General features: G+C 41.9%; 1 protein-coding gene across 4 annotated transcripts in view; it reads right to left on the bottom strand.

Moving 5' to 3' along the window:
- Positions 1-3,763: 3,763 nt before the first annotated feature.
- The window catches only part of SPEN (spen family transcriptional repressor), a 100,010-nt gene continuing 79,467 nt past the window's right edge, over positions 3,764-24,306 (bottom strand). For 2 of the 4 annotated variants that reach the window (XM_032787600.2, XM_075060344.1), the window contains 7 exons: positions 23,147-23,260; positions 21,697-21,797; positions 10,570-18,499; positions 9,036-9,449; positions 6,380-6,574; positions 5,675-5,833; positions 3,764-4,174 (listed from right to left, as the gene is read on the bottom strand). In XM_032787600.2, coding sequence (XP_032643491.1) covers positions 4,043-4,174; positions 5,675-5,833; positions 6,380-6,574; positions 9,036-9,449; positions 10,570-18,499; positions 21,697-21,797; positions 23,147-23,260 — 9,045 coding nt within the window. In that variant the 3' untranslated portion in view covers positions 3,764-4,042. The remainder of the gene's footprint in view (positions 4,175-5,674; positions 5,834-6,379; positions 6,575-9,035; positions 9,450-10,569; positions 18,500-21,696; positions 21,798-23,146; positions 23,261-24,306) is intronic. The other 2 variants (XM_075060345.1, XM_032787601.2) reach the window with 1 other exon arrangement.

A 24,306-nucleotide genomic window follows, 5' to 3' on the forward strand; every position in this document is an offset into this window, starting at 1 on the left:
ACTACAGGTGGGTTTGTCCCAGGTGCTCCAGGTCTAACTGGTCGCCATATTTGGGGTCAGGAAGGAATTTTTCCTTGAGCCAGATCGACAGAGATCTGTTTTTTTTCTTGCCTTCTTCTGCAGCATAGAGCACGGGTCACTTACAGCTTTAAAACTAGTCATGATTTAAGGACTTCACTGACTCAGCCAGAGCTTGGGGGTCTGTTACAGGAGTGGGTGGGTGAGGTTCTGTGGCCAGCGACGTGCAGGAGGTCAGACTAGATCATGATGGTCCCTTCTGATCTTAGTCTATGAGTGTCTATGCTGGAACTGAACACTGGAGAAGCCCCATGGCATTGGGCTCCGAGTCCTCTTCAGCCGTTTCTGCTTCTGAGGAGGAGAGGGAAGGACGGGAGGGGCTGTGTGGGCTACAGTTGCAGCCACACACGTGCACAGTGTGTGTGCGTGCATGTTGTCCCATTCCTCAGAAGGGGAGCCTGTCTCCCTCCCTTTGTTTTGGGAGAAGGAACTGAAGTCTGCTTCAGGACTCTGTGTTCCTGCAGGTCTGGGTCCAGATTTGCGGCTCCTAGTTTGGCAAAGGGACTCCATCAAGGTCCCTGGACCAGCTGAGATGTGCAGGGCTCCTGATCACAGAACAGGCAGAGATCCCATACAGGCACTCCCACAAGTGGGGTCGAGCAGACAGCACACATCTGTGCCTTTGCCTTCTCCTCCATGCTGCACTCTGTGAGGGACAGCAGGGCCACCAATGAGGTCTCAGCAGCAGAGAGGAACTGGACCCTCAAATCCTCAGCATGGGGAAGGCTAGAGAAGGCAAAATACTGCCCAAACCTCTTTCTTCTCCTTATACTGTTTTTGCTAGTAAGGTCCAATAAAACTTTCTGCAGCTGTTGAGGCACAAAAAGCCAGCAGGCTCCTTAGTGTATCTGGCCATCCCTCTTCTATCAGTGACTTACAGGCCTGGTTCTGCCTTGCTAGCTGCATGCACAGCAATAGTCCATCAGTTAACAAATCTGAGACCCACGCAGATTTAAAAAACACCTCATTTTATAGGTGTGAAACTGAGGCACAGAGAGATTAGTTGTCTTGCCCAAAGTCACCTAAAAAAGCTGCAGCAGAGCAGGGAATTGAATCAGGGTCTTCAGAGTCCCAGACTATCACCACAACCACTGGGCCATCCTTCCTCTCTCCTCCATGAGCCAGGAAGCACCAAGCAGGATTTCAGAAACAGGAAAAGACAAATTTTAAAAAGCTCAGTTAAAATGTATTCCTATGCTGAATACTCATCGCCACCTAGTTATTGGGCAATTTAACACATAAATCCATGCTTAACTCAAAGGAAAAGTAAGCTCCCTTTATCGTTTTTAAGGCAGACAAAACTGGCGCAGGCAATGGCAGTCCCATTCACATCTGTGGGCTGCTAACCACATAGAGTGATCCTTTTCATGGCACTGCCTGCAATGCTCTCCACAGATTTTCCTTTTTAAACTGACAGTAAAACTGCAATGTTATTTCCATCATGAATTATTCACCACCAGCACAAAGTTTAAAGGAAGACCCTAGCACTGAATAATGATCTCAGAGAATTACAGAATTATCGAAAGACACATTTGCAAAACTGCTTGCACAAGTTCTGTACTTCCATTCCGTGGAGTTGCTGTCTCTCACACTGAGACTGCTGTCGGGAAGAGACGTCCCAGGACGGGTCTACTGATGCTAAGCAGGAATCAGAAAAGCTATGTCTCTATTAGAAAAGTATTGAAAATCGAAGTTTTTGTTGCTTTTTTTTATTTGAGTTAACAGCTATTTAACCATTTAAAACAGTGGTTCTCAAACTGGAGCCTCCGCTTGTGTAGGGAAAGCCCCTGGCAGGCCGGGTCAGTTTGTTTACCTGCCGGGTCCGCAGGTTCAGCCAATCACAGCTCCCGCTGGCCATGGTCCACTGCTCCAGGGCAATGGGGGCTGCGTGAAGCCGCAGCCAGGACATCCCTCAGTCCGCACCGCTTCCTGCCGCCCCCATTGGCTGGGAGCAGTGGACCATGGCCAGTGGGAGCTGTGATTGGCCGAACCTGCAGATCTGGGAGGTAAACAAACCAGCCCAGCCCGCCAGGGGCTTTCCCTACACAAGCAGCAGCCCCAGTTTGAGAACCACTGATTTAAAACATGGACTAGGTTAATTTAACAGCTGGCTTTATAGAATTGAATGCAGTTTGCAGAAGTTAACTAAAATATATTTTTAAAACCGTTGCTTTAGATTGTCAAGGTGGCACCTTCCCTGCTTGATGGTTAAATACAATTCAACACTTTCTGTTAGTGCTTTCTTTTTAATAAATTGGCGTGATTAAAATGTCTTTTATATCACACTGGAGAGTTTTCCTTTAAGAAGACCAGCTCAGGGGAGGTTCGTCACATTGGAGAGAATCCAAATGGGCTTACAGCTGGGTTGCAAACGGTTTCACAAATAGGAAGTCGCATATAATTCTCATCACTGAAATCAGTTGCCCCAGCAGCCACTTTCCACTTAGGCGCTGATCCTGCAATCAGACGCAGCCCCCACCAACCCAGTGCAGCTGGATCCAATGGCAGGATCAGAACCTTCAGCATCAGCTGTTTAAACCACTAAGGACCTTCTAGCTATAACTCCCAACACAAGTCTTCAAGCATATTTCAGTGATTTGTGTTCTGAACACACACAAGGTACAGTTGCTTAAAACAATAAACCAAAAGGCTTTTCTTAGAACGTGCTCATTTGTGCTGTTGAAGGTTTTGTAGTTTATTTTGTGTATCAAAATTAAAAGTGCCTTCGACATTACCCAGAAAAGAACCAATACTTTGGAGTTTTACAAATCTTTACACCACAAAAAACAAAGGCTAAAGTTCGATTTTATCTTTGATAAAATTATTTTTTTAAACAAGAGAAACTCACCAACAAAAAATAAAAATAAAACAAAGCTCCTATGTACAAACACACGGGAAAGAGCCAATATCCACTGTAGGGGATGTTGCTTATTAGTAATGTTGGCCAAACTCAATCTCTCCCCCCCCCTCCGGAGCAACTGATCGATCACATCCAGGCTCAACGTGTTTTGTATTTTTTAATAAAGTTTGTAATCCAATGGACACACAAAACAAAACTGCGCTGAGAAAACAGTTCCATAAATTAATAAGTGTTAGGGTAGGTGAGAAGGAGGAAGGAGGGTAACAAGTCTTTGTACAAGTGTATAACACTTCCACATATTGTGAGACAAGGGAAGGTAATGTTTAAATGAAGCGCACTTACAAATGAGTGACAATACAAAGTCTGAGTATGAAAATAAGATTTTCTCTGAAAACACATTTTTGGCACAGATTAAAAAAAAATGTATGTTGTGGGGATTTGATTTTTTTTAAAGTCAGTATTATATATATTTATATATATTATATATATATATTTATATATACACATACGCCCACTCAGTTCTGCATATCCCACCAGGAAGGAAAATAGCTCTCCCTTTGTTTTATTTTTTTCAGTGTAAACTGTACATCCCAGATGAAGAGAAGATGACTGCAGCAGAGGAAAGTGGAGGAGAGGAAGGGTCACATCCAGAAAAAAAAAAAAAAATTTTAAAAAAAAAGTGTTAAATGATCTTGAGCCCCAGATTCAGCAGAAGTTCCAGGTCCTGCGTTTAGCAAAAGTATGTCGTTCAAGACATCCATACGTCACCAGCATGTCATCACTGTGCAAAGTCCAGTCCTAATTAGTGGCAAAGGCGTCAGGTTCTTTTTTTTTTCTTTCTTTTGATAAAAATATAGCCATCCTTTATTTCCCCAAGGACGGCACAGAACGCCAATACCAGTCCGCCGTTTGAGTGCATCCAGTTGTCCATCAACTAAAGCATATGTAAACTACAAGGTAGCAGAACCACTTCCAGCCAACAGTTTTGATCGGGCCGGTTAGGGCAGGAGGCTGGTAGTCTGGCACCAATTCTGTGTCATTAATTTTTCTGGTTTTTTTTTTTTGCTGCAGGGCCTTGGAAAAGTCAGTAACCAACAAAACAGCTCATACCGATGCGATGACAATCATGAGGTGAGGAGAGATGTTGGAGATGCTGGCTAGGAGGTCTGGAGCAAGACGGGACAGGTGGCTTTCAGAGAATTCGCAGGGTGGGAATATCTGCAGAACATAGGCAGGCTGGGAAAGAAAGAATGAAAAAACAGCTAGGAACCCCTGTATTTATTTGTTTTTCTATGAACTGATTGGACAATCACCCAGACAACTTATTTGGTGCCACAATGTGGAAATCCTACCGAACAATGCCAAATTTGGAAGGCGAACTGTGAATCAAATAGTGTGACATAGAAAGACCATCACAAATGCCTCTTAAAAGCTTATATTAATTTTTTTTAAAAGCCATGTTAAATGCAGTCCTTACTCCCCTCTCTTTGCTGGAACTTTAAAGGACCTAGGTAGCGATATCACACAGTGAGGTTACCTGAGCTGCAGCTTTTCATTCCTAAAACTGAGCTTCAGACATTCTAGGAATCCATATCGCCCATCAGTCTTAGGCTGTCTTCACTAGCTGCACTGCTGGAACACTTCAGTGTAGACACTCACTACTGTGATAAGAGAGGTTATCCCATCACTGTAGTTAATCCACCTCACCGAGAAGTAGTTAGATCAATGGACGCATTCTTCCATCAACCTAGTGCTGGCTACACCAAGGGTAAGGTCAGCTTAATTACATCACTCGGAGGTTTGAATGTTTCACATCCCTGAGTGACATAGGTAGGTCGACCTAACTTTTCAGTGTAAACCTGACCTCACTTGGTGGGGGATAGGGGAAAAGACAAAAGAAGCTGCAGCTTAAGGTTACAGAGCTTTATGTAAAGTGATCAAAAACTGGGACACCGGTGGCAACATTTTCTAGGGTTGCAGACTAGTCACACAAAAGGGCATTTTTTGAAAGCGCACGCTCACATTGCTACAGCCAGCTTCTGACACAGTAGCAACACGCATTTCAGAGGGGAGGATTTTTTCCCAGTAATTTAATGTCTGACTTGGGTTATCATGAAACACTAAGCAAGTGTTGTTAATATTCATTTTGAACAAAAGAGCAGCTTTGATAGTGTCTCCATTTATCTGACTTTCCTCTTCCACATTGTTCATCAAACTGAATACTCATTCCAATAGACTGTTTGTTCTTGTTAAACACAGAGCAAATCTAACTCAGTGCAGCAATGTCTGGAACAAGCATTTTGTAGTTATACAAGACAAACTTTTTGATTTACGTAATTAAAAACATGTTTCAGGTGTCCTGAAAAAAAGTTCCTGGAACATCCATGAACAACTGGGAAGTGAGGACCTCAGATTTCTAATGTTCAAAAAGAGCAAAGATCACTTTTGTTTTTAAAAAGTCAGAAACTTATAAATCAAAGCAGCAGCAAAGGACAAAACAAACTTTTTTCTTTTGTCTTAGCAGTTCACTATTAAAAATTAAATGATTTACTTTATTATATTTTCACCAAAGAAATAAAAGGCTAGCATTTCACACGCTAATTCTTTTGAAGACACAAGCATGCACCTTGACACTAAACACAAAAGGATTTTTTTGGTTTATATCCCATAATTATATAATGGTATCATTTTAATTTCATTTTTAACTGCAAAATTTCACTGTTTCCATGCAAATACCTGATTAGAGCCAGGGTTGGGAACATTGATGATTCCTGCAGCTTGTTTAGCCTGCAGGTAGCTGATGAATGCAGCCTTAAGTGACTCAGTCTGATTCACTACATCTTCCTGGTCTCGTCCACAAGGCAAGGCCAGTAATAGGCAGTAATCACTCTCCACCTGGGAAGAAAAGAGGACAATTAACAGTCAAGCGTTTGCTAGGGACATGCCTGTTCCTGACACACATTCATTATCTTTAAACCTTTACTGGAAAATCCTCTTTGAACTTCTCAGGAATTAATTGGCTGTGGGTGTTGCGAAAGGCCACTGTAGACTTCTCAGCCAATTAAAAAAATAGGCGAAGAGACTATGGAAACTTCTCAGCTTCCAATGTACAAACATAACTTCCACTTCCCATGTTGCTTAGACACTGCTGAGCTAGTAAAAGTCTGTTACATTGGCAAGAGACAGATTAGTTCAATTTTCTTTTAAGGGTCATGTCTGACAAGTCTCTTATTGACATTATACCTTTCTGTAGAGAGCAGAGTAACACAAGAGCTGTATGATCCCAGTCAAAACCATTCCCTCACCTGAACTAAGTGAAGACTAGACACCCATTCATGTTTGCAGTTAATCCTTTATGTCAAAGGAGACATACTTGCCCCAGCAATATTTCAGAAGTCCCATCACTTACTGCAGACCCCAAAACAATATATTACCCCGTACCATCATTCTGCGTGCCACACCCTCCAACTGCGAAGCCTCCAGTCGCATGCGCTGAGCAATTCGTAGGGGAGGTCCTCCTTCAGGTGCTGGTAAGGACCGGTGCGCCAAGACGTTGTTACCAGAGACAAAGTGGAGTTGAACCGCAGCTGTGTCATTCTTTAGAGCCAAAAGGCCCTGCCACACGATTGGGTATTTCTGAAAATAAAGGATGAAGAAATTTTAATATAAACAAATGAAGGAGTAAAATAAAGATATAATGAAACACTGACAGGAACGTGCTTCTAGTATGCAAAAGTTATCTTAACTGTGAGGGAAATCACATCTGTGCTGCTTATATGCTTCTGGCACTTTCAATAGCAATTATGACACCAAGTATAGTGTTTTAAGAATGCAGTACATTTAATGCCTTCTCATAGTTCTCACAGCAAGGACTGATTTGGGCCACATCCTGCCAAATTATCAATACAACACTTATTTCTTCATAGTGATCAATGGCTCCATGTCTAGTTGGCAGCCGGTATAAAGCGGAGTGCTCCAAGGGTTGGTCCTGCGGCTGGTTTTGTTCAATATCTTCATTAATGATGTGGAGGATGGTGTGGACTGTACTCTCAGCAAGTTTGCAGATGACACTAAACTGGGAGGAGTGGTAGATATGCTGGAGGGTAGGGATAGGATACAGAGGGACCTAGACAAATTAGACGACTGGGCCAAAAGAAACTGATGCGGTTCAACAAGAACAAGTGCAGAGTCCTGCACTTAGGACGGAAGAAACCAACCGGCTAAGCAGCAGTTCTGCAGAAAAGGACCTAGGGGTTACAGTGGATGAGAAGTTGGGCATGAGTCGACAGTGTGCCCTTGTTGCCAAGGCAACCAATAGCATTTTGGGCTGTGTAAGTAGGGGCACTGCCAGCAGATCGAGAGGCGTGATCATTCCCCTCTATTCGACATTGGTGAGGCCTCATCTGGAGTACTGTGTCCAGTTTTGGGCCCCACAGTATAAGAAAGATGTGGAAAAATTGGAAAAAGAGTCCAGCAGAGAGCAATAAAAATGACTGGGGGCTGGAGCACATGTCTTATGAGGAGAGGCGGAGGGAACTGGGATTGTTTAGTCTGCAGAAGACAAGAATGAGGGGGGATTTGATAGCTGCTTTCAGCTACCTGAAAGAGGGTTCCAAAGAGGATGGATCTAGCGGTAGCAGATGGCGGAACAAGGAGCAACGCGTCTCAATCGTTGCGTACAGCGGGGGTTTAGTGTGTATTTAGGAAAAACTTTTTCCTAGGGGAAGGGTGTGAAACACTTGGAATGGTTCCCTGGTGACCACCGTGGTGGAATCTCTTTTCCTTAGTGGTATTTAAGAATCAGTTTGTACAAGCCCTGCGCTGGTGTTGTCATTTAGTTGGAAAATTGGTCTGGCTTTTTGAGCAGAGGGGGTACATAGTATGACCTCTTTGATGTGCCCTTCAACACCTGGACATTCTATGATTCTAGCCAGTGGCTTTATTGACTCAGACTTTAGGTTCAGATGGGCCATTTTGTTGATCTCTGTTCGCCTCCTTGCACAATGAAAAGCCACACAATCTCCCCAACCATTCTATGAACAACCCTACCTATGCTCTGAGTTAGTTTGAGTCTTCAAAATTGTGGCTTTACGAACCTCAGCTGCAGGAGAATCCTCGCAGGAGAGTGACCCGAGCCCACCGCTGCACAGAGCGAACAAACCTCTAGAGGCCCTGCACAATCCGGCCCTGGAGGAAATTCTCTTCCCGACCCCTAGATGGCGATCGCTTGAAACTCTGAGCGTAAGATTCACCAGCCAGCACCCAGGAAAGAATTCTCTGTAGTAACTCAGATCCCATCCCATCACAGACCACTGGGCATACTTACCTGCTGATAATCAAAGATCAATTGCCAAATTAATTGCCAAAATTAAGCTATCCCATCATACCATCCTCCTGTCTGTCTATCCAAGGTCCCTATTACCTTAATATCTGAGACCCCAAATACTTTCATACATTTATCCTCATAGATGCCCTGTGCAGTAGGACACTGCTATTATCCTCATGCTCTACTTAGGGAACAGAGGCATACAGAGACTAGGTGACTTGCCCTTGGTCAGACAGGAAGTCTGTGGCTGAGCAGGGACTTGAACCAGGATCTCCTGATTCCCAGGCTGGCACTCTAACCACATCACCATCCTTCCTCTACCCACCTCTCTCTCTCTCCTCCCCAGGCTCCAGAATCTAATATTTTTTTAAATAAATAATCTCTAGCCTTCATGGCTTGCAAAGATAATATTCCAAATGTGAACAATCAGACTGTAGACAATCAAACATGAACTCAGACACATGGACTCTTCTCATTCATCTCAATGAGGTGGTAACTCTTATCACTGGAGTCTAAGAATATTCACGTAAATGCCAACATTGTTAACTATTTCACTAGTAATAAAAGCACCCAAGAAAGTAGAGGGATGGTCACATTATGAAGAGTTGCATTACCCAATGTGAGTGGCACACAACATTTTGGCGTCACAAGTGGGAGGAGCTTGGCAGAATACAACTGTTTATTTTTCCCTTTGCCCTAGTCCTGGTTCAGACATAACGAAACAAGCAGAAGACAGCAGCTCAAGAAGGAGAAAGAAAGAGAGATACTTACTGTTAGGAGCTGAACCATATCCACAGGTCTCTGAGAAACAGAGTGAGGAGATGGATCTTGTATTAGAGCAGACTGAGGTTCCGAGCGGGACAATGCCAGCCCCGGTGGGGCCCCAGGGCCTGAAGTTGTAGGGATAAATAAAGATTGCTTCTGAACTGCCTGAGGCTGGTGTGGCGATGGAAGCTCCTGTTTCATTGAAATGGCAACAGGGGAAGGATAGGAAGTTTGGCCCGTATCTGCCTGTGCCCTCTGAAGATGTACATGAGGGTCTATCTGTGCTGCATGCCTATTTACAGTGGCGTGGTGGGTTTGTTCAGGTCCTGCTGCCTGTGACCCCTTGGAATCCTGGGAAATCTGAGGAGTTTTGCTGCGCACTGGCTGACTGGGATGTGAGTGTTCACCTTCTGGCAGACCCTACAAAACAATGATAGGAGACAAAGGGAAAACTTTGGAGAATGCACAAATCTCTCTCGTTTAACAATTAGACTGTTGGGAAACAGTCAAATGATTTCTCCTGCTTAAATCTTTCTAGACATCTATTGGGTTCTCAGTATGGTCCCTATCACTGTAGTATGACTTCCTCACACCTGTTAATAAATTTATTCTCACCACAGTAATGGGAGTTCTCATCAGTGTTTTATAGATGAAGGAGCAAAAGCACAGAGATTTTCAAACACAGATGGAATCTCAATCCAGACCCCCAATTCAGCGACTCAAACTGCAGGACCACCCTTAACTACACCATCAACCCAACTAGATATCGATATCTCACTCACTCCCATGTTATTTCATAGAATCATAGAATCAAAAGGTTGGAAGGGACCTCACGAGGTCATCTAGTCCAACCCCCTGCTAAAGGCAGGACCATTTTCCCTAAATAATCCCAGCCAGGGTGCGGTCTAGCCGGACTTTAAATATCTCTAAAGATGGAGATTCTATCACCTCCCTAGGTAACCCATTCCAATACTTCACCACTCTCCTAGTCAGAAAGTTTTTTCTAATATCCAGCCTCGACTTCCGCAGCTGCAACTTCAAACCATTGCTCCTTGTTCTGTCCTCCGTCACCACTGAGAACAGCCTAGCTCCCTGTATAATACAGTAATTACTGGAGAGGAAAATAGCTACAAGTGAATGAACTCAAACAAACAATGTGCCAGCTTGCCTATGTCGGGAATTGTTCCTCTCTTATATCACCACACCTAGGAATTCATAAATACATTTCATGCACTCCCAGAATGGAGCCCTGTTGTGATAAAAAGAAAATAAATTAGGGGATTCTCCCCCTTAATTCCTTCCCAGTAGCTTCAAAAAGGTGTTTATCCCATATTTCTCCAACAAAAATAACTGCGTTTTAGCACTGTAGTACTATAAAACACAACTTTAAATGGAGAGGGCAGAGTGCATGACGAACGAGCCAAACTCATCCCAGTTATAACTCTCACTACAGTCAGATGCAACTGCATTAGGACTGTATTTATCATAGCATGTTTTAAATTCAAGTAAAGGAAAACAGAGGAAACCATAATTTTCTCACCTGAGATGGGGTCATACTCCGGGAAGGCAGACCAATTGGCGATGCTCCAGGGAACTGAGGATGACCAAGCTGGGCTGCTGTATGGTAATTTCTCATGTCGCCATACACAGATCTATAATCATGAAAGGAACTCCCTGCAGGATGCATGATCTGTACTCCATGAGGTACAACCACAGGCTGTGTCAAAGGCAGTCCAGGAAGCTGGCTGCTGGGAGGGACGCTGAGGAGCCGGGGCTCACTGTGGGGAGAGTGCGCCATTTTGACTTCAGAAGACTTGGGCGCCTCTTTTCCAGGTTGTGGAGTCTTGCTGACTGGGGGAGTTTTCACAGATCCTTCTGGTGTTCTGGATTGTCTAGTTTCGGGGTGGTGGTCGCCCACTGCTGCCAAGTGTGGGTGCATCATCATCCTCACATCTCGAGGCACATTGTACTGGTCGAGTCTTATACCCGTAGCATGCATGCGATAATCTGTCTGCATTACTAACACATCAGACTGTACAGGAGCTGACCCTCTACACACAGTATGATGGTAATGCATCTCATCTTCTGGGGGATGCTGAGACGATAACGGAGGCATGACTATGTCTCTTATTGGAGCTGGCTGAGGTGTGCTGGATCTCTGAGGTCTAATTTCTATCTGAGGTTGCAGAGCTGCTCTGGGAGAGTGGAGCGCTTCTGGGCGAATGCCATAGGGGATACCAGGCAAAGGAGGGGTATTCATTCTCACTTCACCTTGAGAAAGATGGCCAAGGGATACAGTCTGTGTTACACTATGAGGGGGCATTATAACAGATTGCTCAGGATGCATACTGGAGATGTATTGAGGCACAGGAATTCCTGCAGCCAGCATGACAGAGGTGTTGCTAGATAAAACTGGAGATGAGGTACTGCCAGGATGACAAGCCCTTGGAAATGGAGAGGGAGAATGCCCACTTGTACGTGGGGAATGTGGCTCCTGTTTTGTAACCCCCAAATGAGAAATAGCCCGATCTGTTGGGGTGTTGGGTCCTGAGCTGACATGGTTTGCTTCTGAATGCATTTTACCAGACAGGGAAGGGTGATGAGGACTGACCCCAGGGCTCAAGTTTGATGGCTGAAGAGCCTTAGTCTCCACTTTCAGAGCAGTCAGATCAGGAAGTTTTTTGTTGGCGGAAGCAACACTTTGAGAGAGTACCATCTGGTTGTGAACTAGTACAGGTGGAGTGTTTACAGTCTGGGAGAGGACTTTAACAGGCCCTGACTGAGAAGCAGGAGTTTGGACAGAAAGGTGGCTTGATTCAGATTTATCTAAGGTAGTGCGTTCTTGTTTAACAGAGGAGATCACAGGTGATGTATTGTAAGGTTGGGTTCCTAGTACCAAAGAATGGGTGGACACAGTCCCATATCCTGTGGGAGTTTGAGAACCTTTCGGTGCTGGTTGCGATGGAGTAATAGGTTCTTGTTTAATTTGTGACTTGGACACAGACTGCTGAAACTCTATATCAACAGCACTTGCTGGGGGAATCTGACTGATCTTTGCACTAATACGTTGAGGGCCTTCTGTTTTCTGTCCTGAGTAACTCAAAAGTACAACACCCTCTGAAGTGTTTACTCGCAGACCTGGGCTAGATCCAGTTTCCACTGGCCTATCTTCAATAACAGACATAGATCCTGGATGAAACCTGCTGTTATCATTTGTGCTAGGTCTCTGCTTGTATTTTGGTGAAGGGGCATTAACTAAACATGTCTGGGTTTGGGGGACTTGCTTCATCAATGTTATCCTTGGAGTTTCCTCTAGATCAACGCTATGGGGCATTCTGCTTATAACAGAAGTAGCTTTGGGGGCAATAACTGTACTTATTTTTTCTTTCTCACTGAAAACTGGTGCCTCTGCTACTGGGAGATCCAAAGAATTAGTGATAGGAACGGCTGGTTTTTCCTCTGACACTGGTTTTATGGCCTCTACTGGAGGATGAGGAGGTGCCTCCTCCAAACGAGGTGCACTAACTGGCTCAGCAACAGAAGTTGTGACATGCGTAGTAGCAAGGCTAGTTGCTGAAACATATTTGGGCTCCATAAGTATCTTCCTCAGAGTACTGGAGTTTGTATCAATATCAGATGCTTTAGTATCAGGGGGAAGAGCTGGCGGTGGGGTGGAACGAGTGCGGGTGTCATCGTGTCTTACAATCCATTCTGTCACGTTGGTGGTGCAGGAATGGAGGGGGACTATCCCAGCTGGTGCAGGAGTGGGTAATTTTGCTGCAGTTGCAGAAGGAACTGAAGGAACGGTAATATTTGAAGCACTTGGTGGAGTAACGGGTGCATTTTCAATAGCCGACCGTAGCTTGAAACCAGTTTGGCTCACATCATCCACAGGAACAGGCTGGGAAGGTAGGTCCAGAGGAGTAGGAGCTTTAGGAGGGACGTTGCTCTCAGAAACAGTTTCATGAGAAATTCTCTCAGTGGTTGCAGCCTTGCTTGCATCAGTAATATTCAATTCAGTAGAAACCTGAACAGAGTTTTTATTTTGCTTTTCACCTTTCAAGGTTTCTTCTGGCTTTGCTTTAACTTCATTGGCATTAGGAGACTTACTTTGTACCCTTTCAGGCTCAAAAGCACTAACTTCGGTGGTATCCCCTTTCTTGCTCATGCTCCGTTTACGTCTTTGTCGGGTGGTCTTTTGGCGGCCTTTTTCCTTCCGAGAAACTTCGGTTTCCTGTAAAGTTTCAGCTTCCTGTGCAGAATTTGAAGATTCACTGAAGCTCACTTCAGCCTCCTTATTTTCTGCCTCTACTGTTGATGGGGTAGTGCCAGTTACTTGTTGCACGGAGGGTCCAACAGCAGCTTCTGTTTCCAAGATATTGTTAACTGCTTGATCAGTTTCAGGCTCCATTTCTTCCCTAGGGGATGGTAACACCACTGGTTCTGCAGGTATCTCAGATTCTGATTCAGCAGCAGGATAAGTTGGAGGAGCAGGAAAGCTTTCTGTTTCTCCAGAAATATCATTCATGATGGATCCAATAGCTGCTGCCAGTTCTGTTTCACTAGCCTGATGTGCAGGTTTGTCTCCCTCCTCCTCCTGACGAACTTCGGACACGTCAGCTGCCTGTTCTTTGTAAGCAGCAACTGATGGTGTTTCAGTGAGCTTTGCAATGTTCTCCACAGCCTGTTCAAGTTCAATCTGCTTTGCTAACTGGGCAGCTTCTGGTGATTGGTTTGATTCATGCATAATTTCTGTTTCTGTTTCCTGGAATGGATCTTCTGGATCATTCTTTACAAAATGGGGTGACAAATTGTCCTCTTTTTGTGGGCTTTTGATTTTTGCTGGTGATATTGCCACAGGCTCTGCTTCCTCTTCACTTGGTCTCAGGGCACCTTTGACTTCATCAACATTGAGACGTATTTCCACATTTTTCAGACACAAGGATGTTTTATCTACAACAGTCTTTGCATTTCTAGATCTTCCTCGTTTGGATTTAGTTGCTTTTTCTGGGGCATTTTTTCTCTCTACAATCTCAACTGTGGGGGTTTCTGGAAGATTTTTGTCCACATCAAGTTCTTTTCTGTCACGTTTCTGTTCGCTTGCTGCTGCTTCATCTGTAGTTTTTAATTTATTGCTGTTCTCACTAATATTTTGTTCTTGACCAGCTGTTTCAGTGGCCTCTTCAGATTCTACAGCGATATCTGCCTTCGGTTCATTTTTCCCTTTTTTCCCCTGCTGACTGCCTGCAGCTAATGAATGACCATGTGTTAGTTTTTGGGATCTAGGAGATCTCCATCCCTCTGCAGGTTTAGGGGTTTCCACTGTTTCTTTAGTCTCAGTCTCTTCTGCCTCTTGCTGTACTGGTTCTGTCTTAATAGGAGAGATTTCTTCCTCAGGCTTACGGCGTGATTTTGGAGGCCTTCCTCTTCTTGGTGTGGTAGGAACAGTTGTTACAGTCTCCTGCGGTTCCTTTTCTCCTCTTTTTCTCGTAGACCTAGTTACCTCTGCCGGATCCTTCACTGGAGATGGGCCTTCATTGTCTCCTGTGGTAGCATAAACGGATCTTACATTTCTGCGTCTAGTTCGACCTACTGGCAAACTTGGCTCTACGTTTTCTGGCTCTGTTGCAGCACTAGGAGATTTAGCAGCATTTCTTGACGCTTTTTCTGCTTCTACTTTCAATTCTAAAAGTTTCTGTGCTTCTCCACGAGGAGAGCTTGATCTTTTAAGTTTTTCACGGTCAATCCTTTCACTCTTCCTTGTGACAGGTTTCTCTGTGATATTTGTTGTGGCTGACTGAACAGGAGTCTTGGAACGTTTACTTTTGTATGATTTTTTATCTTTTACAACAACCGGGGGTTCGACTTCCATGTCATTGTCAGAAACAGGCGGCAGAATCTCAGCAACTACCTCTGCTTTCTGATTTGCATTAGGATCGGTGTTAGCAGCAGGTAGGGCATTTTCCTCTTTAGGTTTGCTAGATTCATCAGACTTCTGAACCAATTTGGGAAGTGGTGGAATCAAGTGTGTATTGTCAGGTTCTGGATCTGCATTGATGTCTGTTTGTGAAAATGAAGCTCCCGGTGTAGGCGGCTTTGTATCCAAGTAAGAAGGATGCTCTGTAGATACTGAGTCTTCCTCAGAAGCCAGAGTTGCAGGAATGACATCTTTATTGACTTCTATTACTGGAGGCGGTTCAAGTTGCTCAGGTGGTTCTACTTTGACAGGAGCAACAAGTTCAGGAAGAGGTTTTGGTTCTTCTGTTGTAGAAGCAAGTTCAGATGGCCTTTCTTCTCTTGCAGAAGTTATATCCACTACTATTTTTTCATTTGCTACCTTCTCAGATATGACTTGTGCTGATTCTTGAGGTACAACTGTGACTGAAGAAGGCCCAACAAATGATGATTTTTGTTCTGGTTCTTTATTATCAGGAACAGTTTCTGGTGTCTTAGGCCGATTTTCTTTGTCTTCCTGCTTTTCCGCTTCTTTTGGTTTTTGATCTTTCTCCTTTTCTTTTTGCTGCATTCGGGTTAGCTCAATAAATCTACTGTGAAAAAGAACAACCGGTTCTTGCACCAACTCAGATGCACTGTTACTCCCATCAGAAGACGTCTGTCTCCCATATATTCGACCAGAAATGAAGTCCAGGTCATCATCTTTTCTTTCTAAATGCTGTAGACGTTTAGAATCTTGTTCAAAGATTGAGCTATGTAAAAATCGAGAAGCAAACAATTCCTGTCTCTCTTGCTCCTCCTCTTTATGATCTTCTTTCTTATCATCTAGTTTTCCTTCTGAATCGGTCCTGATTTTTTTCTTTTTCATATACCAAGATGGAATAGGTCTTGGAGCAGAGTCAACTTTCTCTTTGTCTTTATTGTTTCTAAAACTAGCAAATCTTGAGTCCCAGTCCAGAAAAGACCAGTTTTCTTCTCTAGATGAAGAGAGAGATTTAGCTCTTTCAAGCAAGGCTTTTGTGTCTGGTGTGATTGTCTTATCCAATGCAAAGGAGTAAAATTTGTTTCTTTCTAAAGACGTTGACAGCCTTTCCTCTCTTTCTCTGTCCCTTAATAAAAAAGATAACCTGGAACTCTCTAATAATGATGAGGCTTTAGGAGAAAGGGGTTTATTTTCATTGTCGTCATCAGAATCTGAAGGTACCTCCCCTGGTTCCAGGTCCCGTACAGACCGCTTTCGTATGCTGTCTCTTTTAACTATACTACTTGGGAAGCTAATATCAACTTTGCCAGGCTCTTGTTTCACTTGAGATTCCCATCGATTTGATTCATCTTCAGAACTAAGTACCGATAGCTTTATTTTGGCCATTTCTGCCATCTGCTCCCTTCTGCTGGAATCGTAGGGATTAAATTTTAGGGATTCCTCCCTCACAGTCATACTGGAATATGAAAGACCCTTTTCTTCTATTTTAGGTGATTCTTTGGTTTCTTTTAATGGCATTAGCCTTGGGGAATCTAGTGTGTCATCATCCTCATGAAAAGGAAAGTGTCTGATACTAGGTGAACAGGCAGTCCTTTCAGAATCTTCACTCACCTGGCGAGAGCTTCTATAGTTCCTCTCTCTTTTAGTGCTAATTTCAAAATCAAAATGGTCAGTCTTTTTCTTTTTACTTGGTGGAGAGTCATCTGTGACATCTTGTGGGGGTTTGCCCACCTCATGAACCAGGCTACGCCTTTCATATTCGTCTACTTCTTTTTTTGGACTGCCAAACTTCTCAGACTTTGCTATCTCCATTTCCATCTGCTGTTTTAATCTGCGACTTTGCTCCATTTGTTTTCTATAACTTTGTGTGTAATCAATGTCAATACCAATTTTCTCTTCTGTATCAGCTGACTGAGGTTTCTCATGGCCAAGTTTATGGTCAGGAATCTCGTCAGGAAGACCACAGAAATTTTTCTTCATGTCCTCTCTCTCTGTTCCTTGATCATCCAACAGCTGCATTTGTTTGTGCTGTGGTTTTACTGGATTAAGTTTTTTAGAAAGGATTTCTTGAGTTTCCACTGGTTCATCAACAGGCTCTCCTAGCCGAGGCTGCAGTTCTAAACTGGGACGCAAGCCAATCCCAACGGAAACATTAGCAGGCTCCTGTGTATCTTTGGGGCTGGTAACAGTAATAAGTCTTTCCAGTTTAATTTTTTTAGATTCCCTTTTAAGCATCTCTTTCCTCAAGGGCTTTCTTTCCAATTCTCCTTCCCGTAACACTGTAACTTCTCTAGATGAAGTTGTCACTTCAAGTTGCTTTTTCAAGACCACGCGTGCAGCATCTTCCTCGTCTTGGCTGCTTCTTTTAACTTCCAGTTTTTGCCTGTCAGGTTTCAAGTTTGCATCAGCAAAACGTCTTTTACGAGCCTCTAACTTGTCAAGATCTACCGCGTTTGCCCCTTCTGTAGTCTGCTCTGTCTTCAAGTGTTTCTTGGACTTCAATTTTCCCTCTTTATCAACTACTTCTACATGACTGGCAAGGACCTTCTCTTTTGGCACCTTAGTTCTAACAGGTTCCAGTTTAGACTGGTCAGATTTTGTTTGCTCAATTTGAGATGTCTGGACTTTTTGTTCAAGAAGTGGCGATTTAATAGTGTCATTATCAAGCTTTGCTCTCAGTTTCTCCAAGGTAGGCTGATCAATAACTTTCCCTTCCTTTTCTTTTACTCGAGTCAGCACCACACATGGCATTAGTTCCAGGCGGTTTTTGGCTGTCCCTTCTTTGTCAGCTCTCTCTTTACTCTGTTTACTATTGCCCTTTAATTTTTCAGGGCTGGGTTCTCTCTCATTTTCTTGGTCTGTTTCAGAAGACTGAGAGCTTGGTGAATGAATTTTTGCTTTTCGTTTTTGCTTATCAGTTTTATCCTTTTCTAGTTTTTCTGGCTTCTCTTTCCTCACCAAACGTTTGTCTTTGTCTATTCTCTCTTGGTCAAAAGCACGTTCTTTATCATTTTTCTCATTTTTTGCGTAACGCTCTACACGCGTCTTGTCAAGTTTGTCATATCTTGGAGGAGAAAGGGAGCTGCAGCTCCCACTCCGATCTGAAGACCTGCTGTAGATCCTCCTTTCAGAATCACTCTGAAGCCTTTCTGATTGCGAGGGAGACGCTCCAGGGCTCTGTGGCCGTCTGGAGTGAGCTGGACTTTGACTGCGTTCAATTGGCCTCCTTTCATGATCTCTGTCCCGATCTGATTCAAACCGCTCTCTTTCCCTCTCTCTCTCTCGTTGTCTATAACTGTATTCCCTTATATCTTGTTCATATGGATCTCCTCTGTAATCCCTGTATTCACGTGGATCATCATAATATCGTGGGTCATAGTAGTCTCCTTGATAAGGATCCCATTCTGCATAAAATTCTCTGCTTCGTGCAGGATATTCTCTCCTAGGATCTTCAGGATACGTCCCTGGAGTTCTAACAGTCTCATAGTAAGTACGGTCAGGCGCATATTCATAAGATCCTCTTCTTTCATCTCTGCCAAAAACAAGAACAATACAGTGGTTAGTTTTCCCTGTTAACCAAAGTGTTGAATTATGAAACTTCTCTACATGAAAAATTGTTTTATGATAGTTTCTTTATTTAGTTCTATATCATGGCAGATAATCATAGCTGTACCGATTTAACAACAATGAATAAGTGCATAGTGGATGAATCAATGTGTTAGTTATTTTGTTCATCAGGTAGCTTGGGTGAACATCTTTGAATCAATCCTATTATTGTGGGGGGGGGGGTTGTTTTTTAGCGCCAAATTAGTATTTACGTCCTTATTCAGGGAACAAATACAAACCAATTTGATGAAAGTGTACCCTTCAGAGCAAAAGCTTCACTGTATATAAAGACCCCTCACTTTCAAAAGCTGCTACTATGAGACAGCAGTAATTAGCTCTGAACACATACATCAGATCAAATGTCAAGGTTTCCATCTCTCAACTAGTAACTTGTAACCAGTAAGAGGGAACTATGTCAACATTGCAAAAATCCAAAAATCATTAAGACAAGTTTCAGGGCAGATAGGGGGTTTTTTTTTGTATCTTTGTTACATTAGAAGTACATGGAGTACTCTTATTCCCCAACCATTTAAAAGTATGTTTTACACCCTCTCTAGTGCTAAAAGTGGAATGTTTCTATCTTGTAAGAAGTATAAAAAAAGAAAAACTACCCTTTACCCCCAAAAAGGAACATGCACTTTCATTCTGCATAAGAATGCAGAATATTATGAATTGCAACTGTCAGGAGACAGCTAATGGGGACAGGTGAAGTCATGCTAGTGAGCTCGAGTTGACCACTGGAAGTTCAGGCCAAATTCATATAGTACCAAAACGTGTCTCTTTAAAATAAAAAAAGTTAATCTGAAAAAAATGGCTACCCTTTGCACTGCAGACTGTCACTCAAGTGGGTCTGTCCAACTGGCAAAATGCATTATAAATGATAAATTGCTGAGCCATATGATAAACTGCATTTATCACATGCCTCAGATTGCCTCACTTGTATTTTGCCCCAACCCATCTCCTTTGGGTCGATGTCTATCTACTACAATAGCTCACTCAGGCAGCTTTGAGCACCTGTCATTTTAAAAAAGTCAAAGTGACATAAAGGTGTTCCCAAAGAACTTACACTTGCACAAGACCCAGAATGTCCAATACACAAAAATTCTGAATCATTAACAGGTTTAGGGTCAAATATTTCATGACCCTGAAGACCTTAAAACAGGTGCTTTGTTCTATTCAAAAGAAAATTCCCAGTTTCTCAAAAGGGGCACATACCACTTGCTTCTAGTCCTAGAAAGTTCTGATATGTGGGGCCTTAAATCTATAACATTTTTATGTAGAAAAGTTATTTAAGGTATTTGTAGAATTTGATAAAATGTATTCATTATAATTTCTCTCTCCCCAAGCCCTGTATACTCATAAAAGAAAGAAAACCTGGCTGTACAGCTAGAAGGATACAGTCCCAATCAAATGTTTAGAAATTATCTATAGTATTTTAAAAAAGATTTTCTGTAAAATGGTGTATAACATACAGATTATATAATAATGTGGTATATAGTTGTTACACAAAATGGTGTCCTGCATAATTTAAGTTGTGGCTTTATTATTCATGAGTAACACGCTCACCCCAACAGACCTCTGTGCTCCCTGGTTCACTGCTCCCAAGTAAAGATTATGTGAACATTCAAATCAGACATTGGTTTTGATAATGACAGCTGATTTTTTAAAGAAAGAAAAACAGACGTCTAAGTTTCATCTTGTTCTAGAAAATCATGTTCTAGTCAGAAATATTTCACAGCAAAGATCAGCTCAAATGGCATGTGTGTACTAAAAGTCATCTGATGAATGCAATTCTCTTTTTCTAATTCAGTGTGGTTCAGCCAGAGGAAATTGTCACTGCCTGCCTGCTGGCAGATCACAATTCTTGGCAATGATTTGGGAACACACCAATTCATTTCCATTATGCAAATTATCATTTCCAATTTCCAAACTAATCTTCACTTTTTAAAAGCTGGCAACATTACATGTGTTATTTTGATCTACTTTGATCCAAAACAAGAGCAGCACGTTTTGAAATAATGTGTAGCTCATTAGTGTAAACGATACCATGCTGGACTCATTTACAAGAATTCAGAATCTTAACAAATAAGCCAGTTTTAAAAACAGTCATAAAAATTTACCAACTCATTTACTTGCCCATCCTTTACCACAATGATTGGTAATGAAAAAATTGGTAGGTTTTTCAACGATCCAAAAACATTATGAGTGGAACTGTGTTAGGCGGCATTAAACCCGAGTCTAGAGAAATGAGTGACCCTTCTGCAACCTCATGTACAACCTACACACTATGATGACAGACGCTATAGAAAAATATCTAGATAGAAGATACCTTTCATGACAAATAGCAAGAGAAACTGAAGTCCTGCTCAGAGCTTTTACTATTTTAGCAACCCTAGAAATCATACTACTAGGGAAGTGGTGGGTCTGAGTGTAAACTTCAGTCAGATATTTTTCTAATCTATTGAGCTGAAAGTGATGTTAACAGCATGTGTTGTTTGTTAATTTATATACTATTTTGAGAGTGGGGAGAGGAGTTACACAAAGCACTCTTTCCATTCTCTAGCTATTAATAGATGAAGCAGCAAATCAGCTGGGTAGCTGAGCATATATAAACTAGCTGACCAAAAGTTTCAGTCAAATTTTTCACATACACCTTAATTTTAGTATGTGATGCAGTTCAGAGCCATAATCCATTGCTTGGCTTTTATCTGCCAATTTGTGTAGCTTAAGGCTGATCATTCACATCTGTGAAAAAAAGAGTTTAAAAAGCTAAAAATTAAAACTAAGATACTAAAATACATACAAAAAACTGCAGCACATTCCATGAGAGCACCTGTCTGCTTTAAAAGTATCATCTGTGTCAATTATGACCACAGAAAGCTTTCTGCACCAAGTTCAAACTGTAACAGTCACTTTTCAATGAAACTTACATCTTAAAAAGGAGGAGGAGTCAACAGGATAAAGAGTGTGCATGCTCTAGTGGGAGGGAGTAGGCTTGAGAGAGAATCTTTTATTTTAAAGATTACTTTAATTATAATTTGGGCGTTATGTCCTGGAATTTTAACTACATTTAAAATCCTATTTGAAAAGCAAGAGAATGGAATCAATGTATTAGATACATGCCTTCTTTCTGCTAGCATTTCATAGAAGTCTCTGATATCTTGACCCGTTTTCTCCATGGAATGATAAAACGCCAATTGACTCTCTCGGTTTGCAAAATCCACCTGAAAAATAAAGGGTAATACATGTTCAGTAAAAGAACTATTCCATTTTGACAGGTTTTCAGTGTCTCCTGCAGTTCTTGAAGATGGAAGCAGAAGGGAAAGAGTGGGTGTGACAGTTAAAAAAACCAGTCCTCAGGACTGGAATTACTCCTGCTGAGATGAAAGACCTTTCCCTTATTATAAAAGTGTGCTGCAAAGCACAACGTATTTTTATGGAGCTACACAAACAAATTCTGGTCAGGATATTTTCTTTCAGCTAGTGAAGAAAATTCAACTGAAATAATTTTGTTTCAAGGAACAAAAGCAAAATTATTAAATAGTAATACCACCGCCAACACTTTGCAATTATATAGTGCCTTTCATCCCAGGATATCAAAGCACTTTACAAAGGTTGGATCAACCTTATTAATCCCCTTTACAGATGGGAGTATAAATGACTTGCCCAAGGTTATACAGAAAGGCAATGGCAAGGATGGGAACAGACTCCCGGAATCCTGACTCCCAGCTCTAATCATGACTTGCTGTTTCCCAACTGTTTGGTACAACGCTGAGAAAATAATGGCACAATTTATGGGGGGGGGTGGGGGGTATAAAAATTAAGATTTGGAATGAGTTTGTCAAAATGCATTTGACACAATGTAACAGTTTTTACATTAAAAAGGAATTTTAAATAATCAGTTTAGATGAAACTGGTATAACCACAATAACAGAGTACAAACACATAATAAGGGTGTTTTTGTTTCAAAATCACTAAGGAATAAGACGTATAAACACAAGATACAAAATCTTTAATGACCATATCTTTTATTCCATATAAAGGCTACTTATTATATTCAACCACCACACTTAGAAAACTATATAATGTATTCAAAACTTCTAACCACCACAAACATCAAATTTCTAGATGAACACACCAGGTGAAAGATCATGCTTAAGTGATTACCCACTCTTTAGGAGAGGAGGAAGAGGAGGAGAAAGATAATTCAGAGATTGGGCTAAACACCCCAAACTCCTGGACTAGCGTGGTGCCTTTGTAGCATTGCTTCTCAGTCACTAGCAACAAATAATAATAATAATAATAATATTGACACCAACACCCAGAAGCTTAGAGATGCAAGTTCAGTGAGAAAAAATGACAGAATACTGGAGAAAGCTTTCTGAGTAACAGTTCAAAATGCCCTAACAGCTTAAGCCGAGTCTAAAACGTTAGTTTAACCCTTTGAGATTTAGGACCTATATGTCCCACTACATATTCTTTTGGCTAGCAATTTGCAAAATGCCAGCATTTTGAGGGGTAAGACCTGAATACAATTTTTTTGTTTTCCTTTTTTAGAGGTCATTCTGCACACCTTAATTTTATTCCCACCGATTTTCCTCCCCTTGGTCTCTTTTACAGCTGCTTGTGCATATTCAATTTCATTGTAGAGAACCAGGGCCATGCCTTTTAAGCGGTCAAACACCACCTGTAAAAAACAAAAAAACAAAACAAAAACCAAATAAGAGCCTCATCCACAGGACTTAATGTCAGTCCCAACAAAATCCTAAATCATGAGGACACTGGAAACAAAATAATTTTTAATCAAGGAAAATTTTCAGGCTTTTTTTATGAGACATGTATTGTAATGAAGAGACAGTAAAAGAACAAGGGACTGCTTTGAATTGTGGATATTGTGGCTTGAGGTATATTATGCCTTTATTTTGTTTTTCTGTATTTCACGTGTATTATTTTCTTTGGTGACTGAATATTGCTATGGTCACTGTTTACCTGAATATTTCTGAAAAAATTCCAATAAATTATAGGGGGGAAAAAAGGTAAGAGGAACATTTAATCACAAAATGAAAACAAACTGTATTGTTACGAACTGTAGCACTATTCTTTAGTTGCTATATGTGCACAATTTAGAAACACTTGTTTGTCTTTGCGACCTACACATTCAAACAACAAAAGCTACATTAAAAGAATGTCAGAGCTGCAACAGGTACCCACAGAAATCTTGAGGAGTTATGGCCCCAGTCCTGCAAACATTTACACAAGCTTAACTTTAAGCACATAAATAGTCCCAATTAAGTCAATTGGACAACTCACAAGCTTAAAGTTAAGCATGTGCTCAAATACCTACGTGCAATGGGACGTGATAGTTCACAGTTCAAGTGTCCCACTATGTTGCACAACTATGACATTTTTAAGTACCTTTTCTTGTACGAATTTCCTGGAGGTTTTTTTCTGAGTCATTTCTGGTCTATTTGGGAAAAAAACATAATTATGTCTAATTATGTAATTAGCACGCATAAATATAATCACATAATTAGACTGCATTGTTCCAACATGAAACAACATCAGAATTCTAAAGAAACTCTGAAGTAGGAAAGACTGCACTGCACAACAGCAGCAGACTAGTTCTAAAGTTTGTTATCTCGGCTCATTCAAAATATCATCATCAAAATACCAAAAGCAACTAGTCTATGTTTTGGACCAGCAGGCTGAAAAGCTACAGTGCCTTGTAGGCCA

The sequence above is a fragment of the Chelonoidis abingdonii genome, chromosome 23 (genome assembly GCF_003597395.2).
Source record: "Chelonoidis abingdonii isolate Lonesome George chromosome 23, CheloAbing_2.0, whole genome shotgun sequence".
Lineage (NCBI taxonomy): Eukaryota > Metazoa > Chordata > Testudines > Testudinidae > Chelonoidis > Chelonoidis abingdonii.